The sequence below is a fragment of the Sciurus carolinensis genome, chromosome 10, assembly GCF_902686445.1.
Source record: "Sciurus carolinensis chromosome 10, mSciCar1.2, whole genome shotgun sequence".
Lineage (NCBI taxonomy): Eukaryota > Metazoa > Chordata > Mammalia > Rodentia > Sciuridae > Sciurus > Sciurus carolinensis.
In genome coordinates, this window is record NC_062222.1 from 28,536,759 (window position 1) to 28,556,961 (window position 20,203).

General features: G+C 37.0%; 1 protein-coding gene across 1 annotated transcript in view; it reads left to right on the forward strand.

Moving 5' to 3' along the window:
- Window positions 1-1,774: 1,774 nt before the first annotated feature.
- Mnd1 (meiotic nuclear divisions 1) overlaps window positions 1,775-20,203 on the forward strand; it is a 62,895-nt gene continuing 44,466 nt past the window's right edge. Inside the window, exons 1-4 of the mRNA XM_047567015.1 lie at window positions 1,775-1,874; window positions 5,026-5,091; window positions 9,559-9,616; window positions 14,006-14,154. Of these exons, the coding sequence (XP_047422971.1) occupies window positions 1,872-1,874; window positions 5,026-5,091; window positions 9,559-9,616; window positions 14,006-14,154 (276 nt within the window). The 5' untranslated portion in view covers window positions 1,775-1,871. The remainder of the gene's footprint in view (window positions 1,875-5,025; window positions 5,092-9,558; window positions 9,617-14,005; window positions 14,155-20,203) is intronic.

A 20,203-nucleotide genomic window follows, 5' to 3' on the forward strand; every position in this document is an offset into this window, starting at 1 on the left:
TGAAGGCTGTACTATCCAAGAGTTTTCAGGCTGGTTGGTGAAACAGATCAGACACTTAACAATACTATGATCTGCTTTTTAAGTATTTATGATATTTTAGCAATATTTGCTAATGTATATTCATTTGCCAGTATTTATTGAGTATAATAAGTGATTGTTCTAGCCACTTGGAAATAACAGGAAATTAAAAGTCCCTGCTGGTAATGTAGCTCAGGGATAGAATATTTGTCTAGCATGCATGTGGCCCTAGGTCCGATCCCCAAAACTCTAAAGGAAAAACAAAAGAAGTTTCTGTTCTCATGCAGCCTTATTCTACTAAGATGAGACAATAAATGAATGTAAATAGGGTCAGCTACATAATTTGTGGGGCCTGGTGTGAAACATAAATGTAGGGTCCATTGTTTAAGAAGTATGGAAAAGGCTTTTCCCTTTCTTCAGGGTCTCTATTGATTATGGTGTTTTTCTTTTGCATTTTAATGTCACATTCTCTTGGCATGGGGATATTTAATGGTTGAGTGTACAGTCTCATTGGCACTGGGTGCCACAACTTGCAACTCAGACTTGCCCCACACTCATTCTAAACAAGATTGAGAGCATGAGCTGTCTAGGGAAGACAAATAATTCAATATGGCAAGACCACAGTAAGCAGAAGAAGAGGCCAAGTGTGGTGGCTTGTGCTTGTAATCCCACTGGCTCAGGAGGCTGAGGCTAAGGACTACAAGTTCAAAGCCAGCCTTAGCAATTTAGCGAAGCCTTAAGCAACTTGGTGAGACCGTCTTTAATTTTTTTTCACTATCACAGCACCTACTTTAGCCATATCATGACCAATACATGAGAAAGACAGGATGAGATGTGCTAATTATATTTTTTCTAGTACATATTAAAACATTTATTAATTGACTACCCATTTACTATTTTCAAATTATGTCCTGTACCATCAATTATTTGTATAAGGCACTTTAAGAAAAACCGAATTAATGAAACTGCAGTTCAATATACCCCTTCTCCTGCTTTCATAAGAAGCAACGATGACTACAAATTCTCATTTAGAGGTCACTGATTAAATCTTTACTAAAATTGTTACGCTTTATAATTATTCAAAATCCACATAAATTTCAAAATACACTAAGTGTTGGTATTCTTTGTTTTTATTTTTGGTATTTTTCAGGGGAAAGGACCTAGGCATTTGCCCCGAATCTGCATCTACTATCATAAGGTTGCATATTTTAGATCCTTTTGATTTTAAATTCAATGGTTTTTACTCTTTAAAAATCTAAGGGAAAAAGAGGACTACAAACCAGTTTTCATTTTTATTTTTTTGACAGCACTGGGATTGAACCCAGGGTACTCTACCACTGAGCTACCTCACCAGCTATTTTGGTTTTGAGATAGGGTCTCTCCATGTTGCCTAGGCTAGCTCCAAACTTGCCATCCTCCTGCCTCAGCCTCCAGAGTAGCTGGAATTATAGGCCTGTGCCATCACGCTCCGAAATTGCCCATTATTTTAAGCCAAATTAATGTCAGACTGCCACAGCGGAGAGAAAATGCATGTAAAAGCAAAGACTTTAAAAAGAAGGAAAAAGTCACATACAACACAGAAGAAAAAAGGGAGGAAGCTGCTCCGGGACTCCACGCCCGGGCCCCGCCCTCCTCCAGGCCTCGCCCCGCCCCCCGCCCAGGCCCCGCCCTCGTCGGCCGCCCGGCGGAGCCGCCAGAGGTCGCTGTGAGCCGTGCGGAAGAGGGTCAGTCGCCTCCCGGATCCTTTCCCCTTCGCTGCCCCGCCCCCTGCGCTTGTTGGCGCCAAAACCAAACCTGCCCTGCCCTGACGCTCTCCGCCCCTCACCCCGCGCGCAGGCCCTGCCACCCGCACCATGGTAAGAGCTGAGGCCACTGTCCCGGGTCGCCTTCCCCCTCAGCGTCTGGGCGTCCGAGCTGCGGGCGGCGCGGGATCCTCCTGCCCAGGCGGAGGCGCCCGTCAGGACGCCGCCTTGGCGCCCGCGCCCTCCCCGGCCCGCACCTGCCCCCCGCCGCCTGTGCCGGGACGGGACAGACGGGTCGGGTTAGAACTCTGGCGGCGTTAGCGAAAGTGACCCGAGCTCCCGCCTCCTCGGGGGTTGGTCCAGCAGGCTGAGAGAACCCGTGGCCCCGACGTCTCCGGGTTCGGCCCGCACAGCGAAGGACAGTGCGGGCGGGCGCGCTGGCGCCTGCGCCGCTTAGCTTCCCTCGTGAGCCGGGAGGGTTGACCTGCCAGGAAGTTCCAAATCGTCTGTGTGAGCTCAATGTCGTCATTTTCATAAACCTTCCAAGTTTCATGCACTATTTTTTCTGCGTGTGTTGGCAGAGAATTAACGACTAATCAAATGAACCTTAAGATCTTAATATCTCAATTTAGTTAAGTGGCCGTTATTTTGCACACCAATGATGGACAAGGATCTAGTTGTACGGCATTTGAAGATACTTGCCCAGCTGTAATTAAGTGATAACGGCTTCTTTGTGGTTAAACTAACAACCCAGGCACCTGGGCTTAAAATGGACCAAGAAGCCACAGAACCAGACATAAAAGAAATCTGGTAACAGTGCTTCGTGTTATCATATTTCTCTTTGTAGAGTTACTGGTCTAGTGTAACCGACTACCGACCTCTATGCAAAGGGATGCATCAACTTTGTCTTAGTCTCTATCCACTGTAAATCACCGTCTAATACTAAATGACTTAATGGGCTGTTGATTCTTTTCAGAATCAGAACTTTTATAAATAGGTACTTGCTATTTTCAAAAAATATGTGATCACGAATTAAGTTTGGTGTTATGTTGTTCAAAGATAAATTTTTGCCCTCTCTCCTGATTGAATTAATAACTTTCGATTTGGTTGAGCTTTTAGGTGAACAATTATAAGGCTGAGTATATTCTTGAAATTGGAGAAATACAGCTCTGAGGGAAGCAGATAACACCTATTTTTAAACTTTTCAGAATTTAATTTTTTTAAATTTTTTTTCTGTAGATGAACACAATACCTTTTTTTTTTCTTTTTTTTTGGCGCTGAGGATTGAACCCCTTGCCTCATGCGCAAGGCAAGCGCTCTAACCATTGAGCCACAACCCCAGTCCATCGAATAACTTTTATTGCTGCAGAGAACTTTCCTATAACTGTGCCCAAGGACACTCAATTCTTAGTGCCTGTGTGTGCGCGCCTGCAAGAGTTTTCCATGATCCGTTAATAATGCCAACCTGCTAGGGATCTGTTTTCTGCTGATGCAGCTACACACTAAAGTCCAAAAGAGATTTTCCCTAGTCCCACACAGCCCCTGATATCCTTTAGATTCTGGGGTGAGAAAAATAAGGTTCTCAAATCTGGGCACAGTTGAAGCACCGGGAAAGGATTTTTTTTAAATATGTATATCCAGGACCCATCTCAGAGACTCTGATGTGTCTGGGCATCAGTATTGTTTTTGTGGTACTGGAGATTGAACCCAGGGCTTGGCATTTGGCTAGACAAGTACCCTGCTACTGAGCTACATCCTCATCCCTGGGCATCAGTATTTTTGAAAATTGAGATGATCCTAATGTCTGGCAGTTTGAGACCCGCTGGAACCAAGAAGTAAGCCAAAGAGCCTTCTAATGAGGTGTGAATTTCATGCTTGATTATTTGATACTGCTGGAGGCCAGTGTGAAGGGAGACTGATAAAGCAGTCCTGGACTCCAGCTCCTCAGTCCTGGGTTTAGTGAACCGGTTTATATGGTTCCTTGGAGCTTGCCTACCTGAGATTTCTAGGATTTCCCTTTGTAAGCAAGGCAATAGATAGTTATCCCAGAATTCCTTATTAACTCTCTCTGCATCATACAATACAGTGGGTGTCGTGGGGTTTGGAAGCCTACACAGCCTTAAATCTTAGAGTTGGGGGTTTTAGATATGTCCTGAAATTTAGTGCTGGTCCTTACCTCTGTTCTGTCTAACCTGGCTTACAAAGCACTGGGAAAGTGAAAGCAGTTCATGCTTTGAAGTTTTTCAGTCTGCTGAGAGAGACAAGTAAACACATCTCTTCAGTGTGGTAAATGATTTGATGAAAATGTGTCCTGGGAACACATGCTCAGCCTGTGAGCTCAGGGTAATTCTGGAGAGAGAATGCCTACATTGAGAATCTGGAGACCCTTTGGAGTTTTTGATTTGATAAGAGGAAAGGTGTGTTGGGTAGAGGAATCTTTTTTTTTTTTTTTTTTCAAATCACAAAAGAGAGCATGCTTGGAGTAGAGAATTATAAGTAACTTTGATACGACAACCCGAATTGCTTGTCTCTCCATGTTGTTATGGTAAAACTTGTGGGGAGTGACTATGAGAGCAGTAGGTTGGGATCAGGTGATAAAGACCATACTACGTATCATACTACAGGTTCTGGGATCACTCTGATAGTGGGGACTCACTAAAAGATTTTAAGCAAGGGAGAGGCATGGTCAGATTTGCTTTTTCACAATGTAGAATGTGACCTTAGAGGGTGAGACAGTGTGATTAGATGGCTGGAGGTAGATAATGAAGGTCTGAACTGAGGTAGTGATGGTAGGGATGAAACAGGACCGATAGGTTAGAGAAATAGTTAAGTGCCAAAACTGGCAGAACTTGGTCAAGGTTGGATGTGGGCTAAGAGATGACGGCACCTAGGATAACTGCCAAACCACTGGCACGGGCAACAAGGTAGTCTCTAACTGAAACTCAAGATGTAGAATAACAGGTTTGGGGAGTAAATGGGAGAGGAAAAGTTCAGTTTGGACCATCTGAGTTTGAAGTCTTTCCAGCAGGCAGGTGGATACATGAGATTGAATCTCAGAGTCAGATGTAAAGTTTGAGGTCTCAGCATGAGTGTTAAAACCATGAAAGAGATAAAATCAAAGAAGAGGTGTGAGGAGCTGATGGAATCAATAGCCCAACCCTGGGGAACTGCAATGTTTGAGAGTGGACAGAGGAAAAATATCAGATAATGTTCTACACTACCATTTTTTAAAATCAATATTCACTTTTTTACTTTTGTGCTTTAGTCAAAGAAGAAAGGACTGAGTGCAGAAGAAAAGAGAACCCGCATGATGGAAATATTTTTTGAGACAGTACGTTGTTTTCCTTAAAATTTTTAGTATTTTGTGTAATTTTCACGTTAAGTATATTTTCACAATTGGCATATCGTGTATTTTTACATTAAGTAGTTCACTGTTAACCATCACTGTTTTGTTAGAGATCCATACTGACCAGTTTCTTGAATGATGAATAAAATTTTGCAAACATTTCTCTTCCCATGAACTAGAGTGTGAAACCACCATATCCTACTGTTGGCAAGTCTCTTTCACCAGAATTATGTCTCTAATACATACATTTGTTTGCTCTTTCTGCCTAAAAATAATGATAGTAGCTCATGTTTACTTAGTGATGCTGAGTTACCAATCACTGTTCCAAGCATTTATCAGAGATTATGGAATTTCTTCATATATCAACCCTATGAGGTAGGTACTATTATTATCATCCCTGTTTTACAGATGAGAACTTTTGAGATGCAGAGTGTCTGTGAGAAGCCTATCCTAGGGCTGGGGATATAACTCAGTTGGTAGAGTGTTTGCCTCACATGCACAAGGCCTTGGGTTCAATCCCCAGCACCTCAAAAAAATCAGTGATAGCATGCTAACCTAGCATGTGTGAGGCCCTGGGTTTGATCCTCAGCACCACATAAAAATAAGATAAAGGTATTGTGTCTATCTACAAAAAAAAAATTAAATAAATACTTAAAAAAAATGTTCAACATCACTAATCATTGGGGAAATGCAAATCAAAACCACAATTTAAAAAAAAATTTTTAAAGAAAGAAACCTATCCTAGATCTCCAAAAATAGAAGTGCAATACTAATATTCAAACCAAGAAGGAACATCTGATTTTTCTGGGGATGGGGGCAAAAAATACTGCCTCTTTATTTATTTATCTATCTATCATATGGATCATTTAATGCATATATGATCATTCACAGGCTTCCTTGATTTGCTCCAGATGTTTATGCTTGCCATTAATAGGAAATATGTTTAAAGTTTTAACTCCTAAGTGACAGAGACAGTTCAATCCACCACCTGACTCTAGAGCCTATTGTCTTCACCATTTTGCTTTATAATGGCCTTTCTTTGCCTTCAGGTTGAAGTCCAAATAGGCCTTTAGCCTTAATCTACATTAACTTCATATAGCTTGGCTGTTTTCATCATATATAGACATAAAGAAGATGGGGAAAAATGGCCAAGTAGAATATTAAATCGATAAAATTCCTTTTCATTTTGATAATGTAGATTCTAGATAAAACAAGCAAAATATTCTGGGGATTTGAAAAAATATATTTGCACTGTAAGTGTAAACTTTACTGTTCCTAAAAGTCATTGGCAGTTCAGAACAGGATATTGTATTAATAATAATGACATCATTAAGAAGATAAACTGGGGCTGGGGTTGTGGCTCTGGCTTAGTGGTAGAGCACTTACCTAGCACACGTGAGGCCCTGAGTTCAATCCTCAGCACCACATAAAAATAAAGGTATTGTGTCTACCTGCAACTTAAAAAAATTTTTTTAAAAAGCAAAGAAGATAAATTGGTAAAGTTTGCTTGTGAAAATTATGACAATTCTGCTGAGTTGAAGTATTTTTCCTATGATCTTAGAGCAAGAAAAGTAGATTTAATTTCTATCAGTGGAAAGCTGGAGAGAGTACTCAGTGAAATTATTTTGTCCTTTGTAATATTGTTAATTGTCCCAAATATCAAAATTGGCTATTTCTGATTGAGAAACGTTCTACTTTACCCCTCAATAACACTGAGATACCGAAGACTATGATACTAATGAATATTAGCAGCTTAAAGAAGTGTGATCATCACTGAGGTTTTTGGCAAAACTAGGAATTAATCCTATTAATTGGTTTCAATTCATACATTCCTGTTCCTTTTCCATATTACATCCTAATCATTTGCCACTTATTTATGTAGTTTATCAGGGTTTTTTTGACAGAATTGAAAAATACAACAGATTTGGGAGAAGTAAGGGAGACCATTTCATTTATTATTTCATGAGTAGGATATGATATATCCTGGATCTAGACTGATGGCAAATGTTGATAAATATTAGGCATAAGCCCTTCAACAAATCAACAATATGAAAAGCATGGATTTCGACAGTGGAAAGCATGAATTCTAGAATTCAGATTCTAGAATCTGGATTCTAGTTCCATTGTTGCAGTTGGCAAGTGAAAACTCTAACAGAATCAAACAGCTTTAGTTATAGAATTTGACTTTAGATGTGGCTAGTAACCATATTTTAGACTAATGTCATGGGGAATTGTTCATGATGTAGAAAGTAAAAATATATAAAATTATTGCAATATGATCACAAATATTAACAGTGGTAGGATTATAGGTGAATTTTAAGTCTTTTCTTATTTACCTATAGTGAACAAATATTACCTTTTAAATCACATTAGAAAACCAACTAACAAAGCACCAGTGGTTCATTTGCAAAGGTTTAGAAATCTTTTAAAATATAATCCTCAGTAATAATGACAGTTCATTCTTGGATAAGAATGTTCTTATCTTTTATGAACTGTTACACAGCCTTGAATAAACTTTTGCTGAGTTTTTCTAAAAATTACCTCAGCAAAGACTTAAATGAATAACTCTCCGTTGGCACTTTTATACCCAGAGAATTTTACATAAATCTATAAATAGAAAGAGACAGACAGATATATGTATGGATCTGTTGCATATTTGAGACTTCCAATGTAATTTTAAAAAATTATTTGCTTATTGCACCTAGGAAGAACATGGTGACAGGATAGCTCTGATTTCAAACTTGCACCTGGAATACATTTTACCTAATGTCAGTATAACCTTAAGCAAGTAACTTGACCTCTCTGTGTCTAAGTTTCTTCATCTGTTAAGGAGAATGATAATAGTAGCACCAAGCTCAGTGTGGTATGAGAATTAAATGAGATAATTCATGTGAAACATTACAACCTCTAAGTCATAAGTGCTTAATTAATCCAGTGTTATGACTATATGTCTTCCATGGAATCTTACATGTACCTTTTTTGAGGGGAAAGGGGAGCTAGAACCATTGTGTTCATTTCTTTTTTATCATCTGTGCTTAACGCTAGGGAAACTGAGAATTAAGATTTACTTGAGATTATTTGTTCAGTCCACTTGAGTTATGAGACTTTCTGCAAGCCCATTTGTTTACACAACAACTTTATAAGGATGGCCAGTGTGTCTGGGGCTTTTTGGTGACCACATATAAGCAGATGTCTCAATGAGTTCATGTTCTTTTTCCAAGGAGTATGAAGTATTTGCAAAGAGAGTTAATGGATTTGTCTAATACATCAGAATCCTATAATCAGTAATTTATTGTATGTTCCCTAAGATTCTAAATTATCACCTTTATACAGTTTATTCCCAATTGTGTAAAAATTGATTGATCTGATACTGTAAGTTTAATGAGTATTCTCTTTAATTTACAGATTCAGGTATAGTGAGATGAAATTTTTCAATATTTTCTTATGAAAAATTTTTCAAACGTATTTTAAAAATAATTTTATAGTGAATACACATTTCTACTATCCAGATTCTACATTGACGTTTTACTTTACTTGCTTTATCATATATGTATTCATCTGTCCACTACTTTATCCATTCATCAGGTTTTTTTTAATATACTTCGAAGGAGTTCATATGTATATATTCTGGGTACCAGGCCTTGACCAAATATGTGTTTTTTGAATATGTTCTTGTAGGTGGTATTGTTTTTTCAGTTTCTTAGCAGTGTCCATTTGGATTAGCAGAAGTTTTTAATTTTTTTTTTAAGTATAGTTTCCATCCAATTAAAGTTGCCTTTTAAAGTTTATTTTGGAAGAAATGAATCCCAGATTTCCATAACAATAATTGCACTATTTCTGTTATAATTACTGAATACTTTAGTCTTTTCAGACAGTTGCATTTTATTATCCAAGTTCTTTTTACCACTTAAACCAAGGCTTACAAGTAGAAAAGAGTAGTTAAAATAGATTTTTTTCTGACCATCAGGTTAAATATTCTACATGCTTATCTTCCCTTAATGTTTTACTTTGCATATGGTGGACATGCAACATATTCACGAGACAGGCTATGAATTGTATAATTTTTTTGTTATTTAGGTGTAACTGCTCCATGAAATGTAAACAAATCTTGACAGTTGTCTCATTTTGGTTAGAACTGCTAAATCTTAGAGTGTAATATATGCTAAGTAAGGCACTGGTTTTTATTTGTTTTTCTAGTTCAGCAGGAAGATGTTCTTTATGTTCTAATCTCCCCATACTTTAAAGAATTGTATGCTCAGGCAGAAGTCTGTTCATTTTAAGTTCTATAGAGGGAACTGAATGAGATCATCACAAGGTTTCTTCTAGTTCCAAAATGCTTAATTCTATTGCACTGTGTTCATGTACAGTGTTTTAATATAATATTTTATAACAGTTATGATAAATATACAGTAGAAAAAAATGTTTTTCATATTTTCTACTCCTTTTAAACAGAAAGATGTGTTTCAATTGAAAGACTTGGAGAAAATTGCTCCCAAAGAGAAAGGCATTAGTAAGTATTAAAGATATGCTGGGATACTTTGGGAAATATTGGTCATATTTTCTGCAACAGTGTTTCTCTTTATGAAAAACAAATTTCTAGAGATGAAGAATGTTTGTAAAAGTCCTTCTGTAAAGCCTGTTGGCCATCAGTTCTTGCATTTGGATCATCTGCTATAGGAGAATTAAAATGGAATAGGTGTGTACATACACTCACACATATGCATATACATACACAATATATACACTTATTTTTGAGTGTAGTTTATTTCAAAAGAAGTGAACATTGTTCTTATGTTCTAGTATTTGTTAAATGTGATTTTGTGTCTTTACATCATGTATTAGTTTCCTAGGGCTGCGCTAACAAATTCCTATACAAATGTTGGCTTAAAGCAACAGTAATTTTTTTTCTCACAGTTCTGGGGGCTAGAAGTTTGAAATGAATGGGTGGGCAGTGCTGGTTCCTTTGAGAGGCTCCAAAGGAGAATCCATTTCTTTTTTCTTTCCTAACTTCTAGTGGCTGCTAACAGAATGTGGTCGAATTCTAATCTCTGGCTCTGTCTTCACACTTACCCTTTGCATCTGTGTTTTTCTTCCCTTCTCTCTCTCATAAAAACATGTCATTTCTCCTTAACTTAATTTTTAATTACATCTACAAAGACCCTTTCCCAAATGAGCTCATATTCTCAGGTTCCAGGAGGTTAGGACCTTGAATGTATTTTGGGCCTGGGGAGACTACTAAGCCCGCTACACATGCTGTTTCTTTTTAAATTTTTCTGATTATGTAAGCTATGCATATTTATGTTTATTTAAACAAATTTGGAACTATAAAAACTGTAAAGAAGAAGGTAAAATTTATTCATAATTCTATTCTGAGATCACTGTTTCTCTGTGTATGTAACTGTCCATCTCTGATAGGGAACCATGCTGCATATGCAGTTTTGTGTTTATGGGTTTTTTGGGGGAGTGGTGTTGGAATTTGAACACAGGGCCTTGTGTTTGCTAGGCAAGTGCTCTACCACTGAGTTATACCCTCAACTATGTATTTTTTTAATTAATTTTTTCTGTTCTAGTTATCCATGACAGTAGTATGCATTTATGCATTTTGATAAGTCATAAATAAATATATTTTTATATAACATATTATCTACATTTACATCACTTGTTTTAAAAATCATTTTGGACATCTCTGTCTCCTAAAATTTCGTGACCATCACAGTGACAAGCACTGTACACTGAGCCTCACCCTCAGCTCTCATTTCTTGAAACACTTTTCATTTTTAGAATTCTTGAACATTTTATTTCAGTTTGTACTGCTTTGAAAACGGGGTTGAAGTTGCATGTTTTGTACATAACTTGCTTAGGTGGTCACTTATTGAACATTTAGATTGTTTCTAAATATTACTGTTAGAAATAAGGTGTAATTAACATGCAGTCTACTCTGGACTGAATTATTTTCCCACAGTTTTGTATGTTGAATCTCTGAGCCCCCATGTGATTGTATTTGGAGGTAGAACTTTTAAGAGGTAATTAACAGTAAATGTGACTAAAAGAGTGGGGACCTATCCTAAAGGATTAGTGGCCTTAAAAGAAGAGGAAGAAAAGAGATCTCTGCATCTGAGGAAAGGGCCTGTTAGGACAGAGTGAGAAGAGAGCTTTCTATAGAACAGGAAAAGAATCCTTACCAGGAACTGATTTCATTACCATCCTGATCCAGTCTCCAAAACTGAGAAATAAAATTTCTGTTGTTTAAGCCACCCTGGCTTTGGTATTTTATTATAACCGCCCAAGCAGACTAAGACACTGTCTATAAATTTTCCTCCACATCTCAAAACTTCATTAGGAAATGTCTATAAGTGCACAATAGAAAATAGAGATCCATGTCATTTTTTAGCCTTTTTAACATATAATCTCTCACTGCCTTCAAGGAAAGTGATTAAGTCTATTTTTTCACTGCTGTGACCGAAAGACCTGATAAGAACAATTAGAGGAAGAAAAGTTTACTTGGGGGCTAGTAGCATCCAAAGTCTCAGTCCATAGATGGCTGATTCCATTCCTCCAGGCCTGAGAGGAGGCAGAATATCATGTTGGAAGTGTGTGGCAAAGGAAAGCAGTTGGGCACATGGCACCAGGAAGCAGAGAGATCTCCGCTCAACTAGAATGAAATATATACCCAAAAGGCTCTTCCCCAAGGATTCACCTTCTCCAGCCACACCCTACCTTCCTAGAGTTACCACCCAGTTAATCCCTGTCAGGCATTCATGCACTGATTAGGTTAAGGTTCTCATAACCCAATCATTTCACCTCTAAACTTTCTTGCATTGTCTCACACATGAGCTTTTGAGGAACACATAATATCTAAACCATAACAGAAGAGTACACCAATTTATGTTCCCACAAATTTTTATTTTTTGCAGTAATACAAATAATAGGTACCCAGGACCCTGTACCTGCTAAGCAAGCACTGTACACTGAGCCTCACCCTCAGCTCTCATTTCTTGAAACGCTTTTCATTTTTAGAATTCTTGAACATTTTATTTCAGTTTGTACTGCTTTGAAAACGGGGTTGAAGTTGCATGTTTTGTACATTCGGTGTTGAATTTATTTATTTATTAAATTTTTGTTATGCTTTTTAGGATCTCCCCCACCTTTTGTACTGGCACTAGTGATGGAACCCAGGGGCACTCTACCACTGAGCTACTCTACTGAGCTACTTCCCGAGCACTTTTTATATTTTATTTTGAGACAGAGTCTGGCTAAGTCACTGAGGCTGGCCATGAACTTGCTGTCTTCCTGCCTTGGCCTCCCAAGTAGCTGGTATAATAGATGTGTACTACTGACCTGGCAAATCTTTTGCTTTTTAAATAATTTTTATTATAGTTGGGGATCTTTTCTAAGAAAAATTAAAATGAACACTAAAATGTAGATAAATTTCTTGTACAGGAAAGTAAGAATTATTGCCTGGCGAATTGGCCATACCTGTAATCCTTGCTACTTGGGAGGCTAAGAAGGAGAATTGAAAGTTTGCAGGTTTGAGGATAGCCTAGGCAACTTAGTGAGACTGTCTCAAAATAAAAAACAAAAAGGAATGGGAATGTAGCTCAGTGGTAGAGTACTTGCCTAGCAATATGCAAGGCCCTGGGTTCAATCCCCAGTACCTCAAAAAAACCAATAAAGTAAGGATTATTAATGGATTTCAGACACTTGTGATATGTGACTTTGCATTTTTACATTACTTTTTCAAATTTTTTTCTGGTCTTTTATCTTAACCCTAACTATAGCACCCAAATTTATCCTTTATTCTTTAATTTTTCAAATAGTTTTGTTTTAGTTTTCTTAGCAAAGGATAATACATGTTAATTGTTGGAAGGGGGAAGAAATAAGCAAAAAGAAGAAAATAAAAATCATTTCTTACCTACTGTCCAAAAATAACCACTGTCAGATAAGTGCATACTGTCCTTTGACTTTATTTTTCTATATAATACATTCTGAAAATATATTCATGTCATTAAATACTCAAATGGGCTTTTATAACAAATGATTGCATAGTAATTTTTAAAATTCAGTTCTTGGACTGGTTTCTAATTTTTTGCTATTGAAAATAATGCTTTGATAAAACTCCTTAAGCATATACATCATTATTCTCTGACTGATTTATAAAAGAAAAATTTCTCTATAAAAGTTATGAATAAAAGCTAAAGTTTTAAATATATACTGCCACATTTCTTCACCTTTTTGAGAGTACCCATTTCCTTGAATGCTTTATTTTTCAATATTTTTAATTTGTTAGTCAAGAAAGCATGTCTCATTGCTTAATTTTGCATTTCTTCAAGAGTGAGGTCAAGCGAGACACAGGGGTGCACTCCCTTAATCCCAGCCCCCCGGGAGGCTGAAGCAGGAATATCTCAAGTTCAAAGCTAGCCTTAGCAACTTAGTGAGGCCCTAAGCAACTTGGTGACACCCTGTCTAAAAATAAAAAGGGCTGGGGCTATGACCCAGTGATTAAGTGCACCTGCGTTCATTCCCCAGTACCAAAAAAAAAAAAAAAATGAAGTTGATTTTTTTTTTTTTTCATATATTGGCCATGAATATTTTATAGATTCCTATTGATATAATTACAATGTTTTTCAGTCTTTTTATTTTTTTAAATATTTTTTCCTAGTTGTTGAGGAACCTTTATTTAATTTATTTATTTATATGTGGTACTGAGAATCGAACCCAGTGCCTCACACATGCTAGGCAAGTGCTCTACCATTGAGCTACAACCCCAACCCATTTTTGTTATTTTTAAGAGATTTTTTTATTAACTGTTTAACTTTTTTTTTTTTTCAGGTGTTTCTTCAGTTTTTGAATTTTATTAATGGTGTTTCTTAATATAGTCTTTGAAAAATCTCTTTCTTAGCTGCTATGTCAGTAAAAGAAGTCCTTCAAAGCTTAGTTGATGATGGTATGGTTGACTGTGAGAGGATTGGAACTTCTAATTACTATTGGGCTTTTCCAAGTAAAGCTCTTCATGCAAGGAAACGTAAGTTGGAGGTTCTGGAATCTCAGGTAAGTGCCACAATTAAAAATAATAGATTTGAAGCTAGTTTTAGCTCAGTGCCTAGCATCAAGGCCTTGAGTTCAATCTTCTGCAGTGCAAAATAATAATAATAGATTTGCTTTGTAACTCACAGATTTGTCTTACTTAATCCTTTTCATTAAGTGGTTTCCCTTAGATTCTAGCATGCATTGTTTGACTTAATATCTAAAGATAATCAACTTCTCTATTTTACTCCTGAACAATAGGGCTGGTGTCGGGGCATGGTGGTGCTTGCCTGTAATCCCAGCAATTTAGGAGGCTCCCAGTTCAAAGCACTTGTTGAGGATCACAAGTCTGAAACCAGTCTTAGAAACTGAGCAAGACCCTGTTTCAAAAAATAAAAAAGGCTGGTGATGTAGCTCAATGGTAGAGTACCATTGGGTTCAATCTCTAGTACCACAGAAAGCAAGCAGACAAGCAAAAAACACAATAAGCCTGGCATGAATGAGGTCCTGAAGTCCTAGGTTCAATCCCCAGGACTGAAAAATAAACAAAACACAATGCAGTGACCTTAGAATGTCTTAACTTTATTTTTCCATGTCATGATACTGTTTTCTATTATTTTGGTTCACGTAATATATAATTCACCCATGTGTAGTGCAGTAATAATTTTTAATGTCCATAGGTATATGTATAATATCCACTACAGTTTTCATCCCTTCAAAAAGAAATCCTACACCTTTAGCTGTCACTGCCTAAAATCAACCTACCTCTCCCACTCAACCATAAGCAACCATTAATCTACTTTCTGTCTGTGCAGATTTCTCTATTCTTGACATTTTATATAAATGGAATCATAATGTGTAGTCATTCATAACTGACTTCTTTCTCTATCAAAATATTTTCAAGATTCATCCATGGTGTAATATGTATCAGTACTCCATTTTTATAGCCAAATAACACTTCATTGTATGAAGATACCATATTTTGCTTACCAGTCTGTTGGTGGACATCTGGGTTGTTTCTACTTTTTGGCTATTCTTAGTGGTGACCCAGCAGTAGAATTGCTAGATCATATGGTAACTCTGTGTTTAACTGCCAGACTATTTTCCAAAGCAGCTGTACCATTTTATATTCCCACCACCAGTATATGAGGGTTCTAGTTTCTCTGTATCCTCCCTCCCAAAATTTATTACCTTTTTCATTATGACCATCCTATTGGGTATGAAGTGGTACCTCATTGTAGTTTTGTTTTCTATTTCCCTGGTAATTAAGGATGTTGGACATCTTTTCATGTGCTTCTAGGACATTTCTGTTTTCCTTGGAGAAATATTTATTCAGATCCTTGGCTGATATCTTAACTCTTATTAAACATGATGAAATGTGATGTGCCACTTTTCTTTCCCATTAGGGAACAGCATGCATATTCATCAGTCAAAAATTTTTAAGAAGGTTATACAGTTAGAAACTTTATACAGAGTGTTAACCAGCTTCCATTACTATATGATGTATTTAAGGTAATTAACTTAGAAAAGGTTCATTTTGGCTCATAGTTTAGGAGATTCCAGACAGTGAGCAATTGCTTTGGGCCTGTAGTGAAGAACACATCATGGCAAGAGCACACAGAAGAGCAAAACCTCTTATGTCACAGGTCAGAGAGCAAAGAAAAAGAGAAGAATGGATCCCGCAGTCCCCTTTGAGAGCACATCCTCAGTGTCCTAACTTTCTTTCACTGGGCCCCACCTCTTGAAGGTTCCACCACTTCCTAATAACACCACCCTGGAGAGCAAGCTTTTAACACAAGGGCCTTTAGAGGACATTCAAAATCCAAACAATAACACAGGATAATTTACTTTTACGTCTTTTCAAATTCCCATAGCTTACGTGTTCTGCCCTTCTCTAGATTCCTATTGTATCTTTGGTTTTACCACAAATAAAGCATATTGTTTGGGGCTAACTGCCTGTCTAATAAACATCATTTCCTTCCTTACTAACAAAGCATTTTTTATTGTTGTTTTTGATTGTACTGGGGTTTGAACCCTGGGGTGCCCTACCACTGAGTTTTGAGACAGGGTCTTACTCAGTTGCCCAGGCTAGCATGGAAATTGTGATCCTCTTGCCTCAGCCTCTATAGTAGCAGGGATTATAGGCATGCACCACAGCTCCCAGCTCAAAGCACTTGTTGAGGAAACTGTGTCCAAAAAACATTTTCATCTTCCCAGATTCCCTTGCAGCTAAGTTTTGATAAATGAGATGTAAGTGAAAGACTAGATTTGAATTTCCTAGGAAAGTTTTCATTTTCTTTATAAAGGCCAAGCTCCTCCTCCTTCTTTTCCATGATATGGTCATATTACAACCCAAAGTAACAAGCATGAGGCTGAAGACAGTTCCCGAGGAATGGTGTAGCCTAGAAGAAAAGATCTTAGGTCTCTGTGGCATTTTGAGATTCTATACTAGACTTGGACTGCATTACCTCTGGTCTTAGAACTTAAGAAAATTAAGCCTTTGTTTAATCCAGTTTTAGATAAGTATTGTGTTATTTGTGGATGTATTCTAAATGAATAGTTGCTTTGTAGACTTTCTTATAAATATGATTTAAATATCATATTAGTTATCTGTTGCTGTGTAATAAAACTGCATATCCCAAAGTGATTTCAAGAAACAAACATTGATGTTGTTCCCTTTCTGCATATCTGAAATCCTGGCAAGGCTTAGTTGGGTACCTCTGACTGAAGGTCTTGCCTGAGACTGTAGTCAGACTGTTGGCTAGCGCTGCATTCTCATCTGGGAGAGAATATGCTTCCAAGTTCAATCCTGCTGTTACTGCATTTAGTTCCTTGCAGGCTCTTAGACTCAAGGGTCTCAATGATAAGACAGCTTTTGGCCAGAGGCCCCTCTCAGTTGCCTGCCACATTAGTTTCTCTGTAGAACAGCTAACAACATGGCAACTGGCTTCCCTCAGAGCCAGTGCATGTGAGAGAGTCCAAGACTGAAGAAGCAACAGTTTTTTTGTTTTTGCTTTTTTTTTTTTTTTTTTAGTTGTAGTTGGACACAATACCTTTATTTTTTATTTTTATGTGGTGCTAAGGATCAAACCCAGTGCCTCACACATGCTATGCAACTGTTCTACCACTGAGCTACAACTCTAACCCATTTTTTTGTATCTTAATCTTGGAAGTGACATCCCATTGTATTTACTTCATTATATTATATTCCTTAGAAACAAGTCATTAAATTCAGCCTCCACGCAAGACAAGATTATATATAGGCATAAATACCAGGAGGCAAGGATCATTTGGGTCATAGTATACTTACCACAGATTTTTAAATTCTTAATTTTTCACATCTCCTCAATTTGTTTTATTTTCAAAGTGCTTTATTGAGGAATAACTGGCATATAAAAACTGTCCATATTTAACATTTTTAATTTGAAAGGCTTTGACATACATGTAAGTACAGGAAACCATCCCAATCAAGATAACTGAACATATCAGAATACCTGAAAGGCTTTCATTCCCTCTGTGATCTTTCCCTCCCACCCTTCCCTGCATTGCCTTCCCTGCCCCCTCCCTGGAAACTGCTTTCTGCCAATATATTTTAGTTAATATTTCTTTGAACTTTGTATGAATGGAATCATATAGCAGGTGCCTTTTTTCATGACTTTTTCCACCGAGTATGTTGTTTAAGACCTATTCATGTTGCTGTATGTATTCATTCACTTTTATTGCTCAGTAGAATTTCATTGGAAAATATACAACAGTTTATAGATGAACATTTGAGTATTAAGCAATTTTGTTAGATGCATAAACATTTAGAATTATGTCCCCTTGATTTATTTATCCCTTTATCATTATGAAATCACCTTTTTATCTTAGATCATATTTGTTCTGAAATCTACGATCTGATATTTAAGCAGTTGTCACTTGGTGTCGACAGGTAATTGTTTCAGTACCCAAAGGATTCAAAAATCTGATGATACTTAAGTCTCTTTATAAAATGGTGTAGTATTTTCATATAACTTATACTATTCTTTTGTACACTTTGTCATATTTGTTTTATAATACCTAATGCAACATAAATGTGATGTGTAATGTTGCAACATAAAGTTATTATATTCTATTGTTTAGAGAACAGTGACAAGAATTTTTAAATTCATGTGTTCCAAATATGGTGGGACATACCTGTAATCCCAGCTACTTGAAGGCTGAGACAAGAGGGTCACAAATTTGAGACCAGCCTAGGCAACTTAGCAAGATCCCATTTCAAAATTAAAAAGGGTTTGGAATGTAACTGAGAGGTAGAGCACTTACCTAACAAATGTCAGGCCCTGGATTCAACTCCTACTGCTGCAAAAAAAAAGACTGTGATATTCAGTACAGATGTACATTTTTTTCCCTGAATTTTTCGATTCATGGTTGATTGAATACAGTATTGGTAAGGCAATATGTCATATGATTAATATGACATGTCTTTTTCTGTTTACTTTTAATCTTTTCTGTTTTATACTTAAAGCATGTTTCCTATAAGGAACATATAGTTGGATCTTTGTTATAATCTGATAATTTCTGACTTTTAATTAGGGTGTTCAGATCATTTATATTTAATATGATTATAAATGTACTTATATTAAGTCTGCCATCTTATCTCAAGTCATTTTTAAGTTACTTGAGGACAAGGACTATATTTACTTTGAACAAATAGTGAATTTTTGAGTACTTAATCTTCCTGTTGGCAATTATCTGTGCCTGAAATTAGGCGTAATGGGTGATTATTGTACACTTCATGGTTGACTTCAGTAAGCCAGAGAAATTCTTTACCTTTGAGGGAAAAGGCTAGATGTGCCATTTTTATTTTATACTTCTGAGTTTACCATAATCTCTATTTCTAAAGTGAGGATACCAGGCAAATCTTAATAAAGCAAGATTCTTATTAGTACACTGAATCTGACTATTTAAAAGTTAAAACAAGATTCTTGTTAATATACTGAATCTAACTATTAAAAAATTGAACTTGAAGTTTATTTTTCTGAATGACTGGAGAATAGAACATTGTGATTTCTACTGCTCTGTGTTTCTGGGAACATGCTTGTGTAAGTAAGAGGTTGACAACCTAAGCCAAATTTGCAAAAGACATCATGTGAATTAGGAACTGTCAATATACCCCTTTCCCCACTGGCCCAAGAGTCAGCATCCAGTGACGCACCCCTCTTTCCACTCCTACTTAGAAGCTGGAGGTCAAAGCTTAATCTGACACACTTGCTTGTAAGTTAGAAGTCAAGTCAGTCTAATACATAGGCAGTAGATGGTTCTGTACCTCCTGTTCTAAGTACTCAGAAGGAATCACAGTTTTGTTTCTCAACTATCTATAGAATCTTAAAAGTTTTTAAGCTTTTTAAAGTCTCAGTTTCCCAATGTGCAAAAAAGAGGATATAACTGTTTCCAAGGGTTGTAATGAAGATTAAGTGATATGTGTTAAGTACCAGGTACTTTAGTTCTGCACATGGTGGCCACAGATTTCAGCTAATTCAGTACTCATCCAGGAGTGTATATACTGTAAACTTATTTGTTCAATCAGAATAAATATTCGAGGGTCTACTACATGCAAACCATTTTACCAGATACTGAGGGTAATTCAAAAAAGTTAAAAAAAAAAAAACAAACCAGGCCACAGTGGCACACACCTGTAATTCCAGCAACTCAGGAGGCTGAAGCAAGAGGATCACAAGGTCAAAACCAGCCTCAACAAAAGCAAGGTGCTAAGCAACCCATTGAGAGCCTGTCTCTAAATAAAATACAAAATAGGGTTCAGGATGTGGCTCAGTGGTCGATGCCCCTGAGTTCAACCCCTGGTACCACTCCCCCCCACAAAGAAAGAAAGAGTGAGAGAGAAAGAAAAGAAAAGAAAATGAAAGAAAGAATTTGTGACCTGTGATGGTGTGGATGGATGGATGATGGATGGAGAGAGAGAAAGAATAAGATAGGGAGGAAAGAGTAAAATGAAAAGTAATATATGGCTAACTTCCTGATAGAGATAAAAAGGCTGCAAGTGATGGTGGGGTTTATATAAAAGATACAGAGC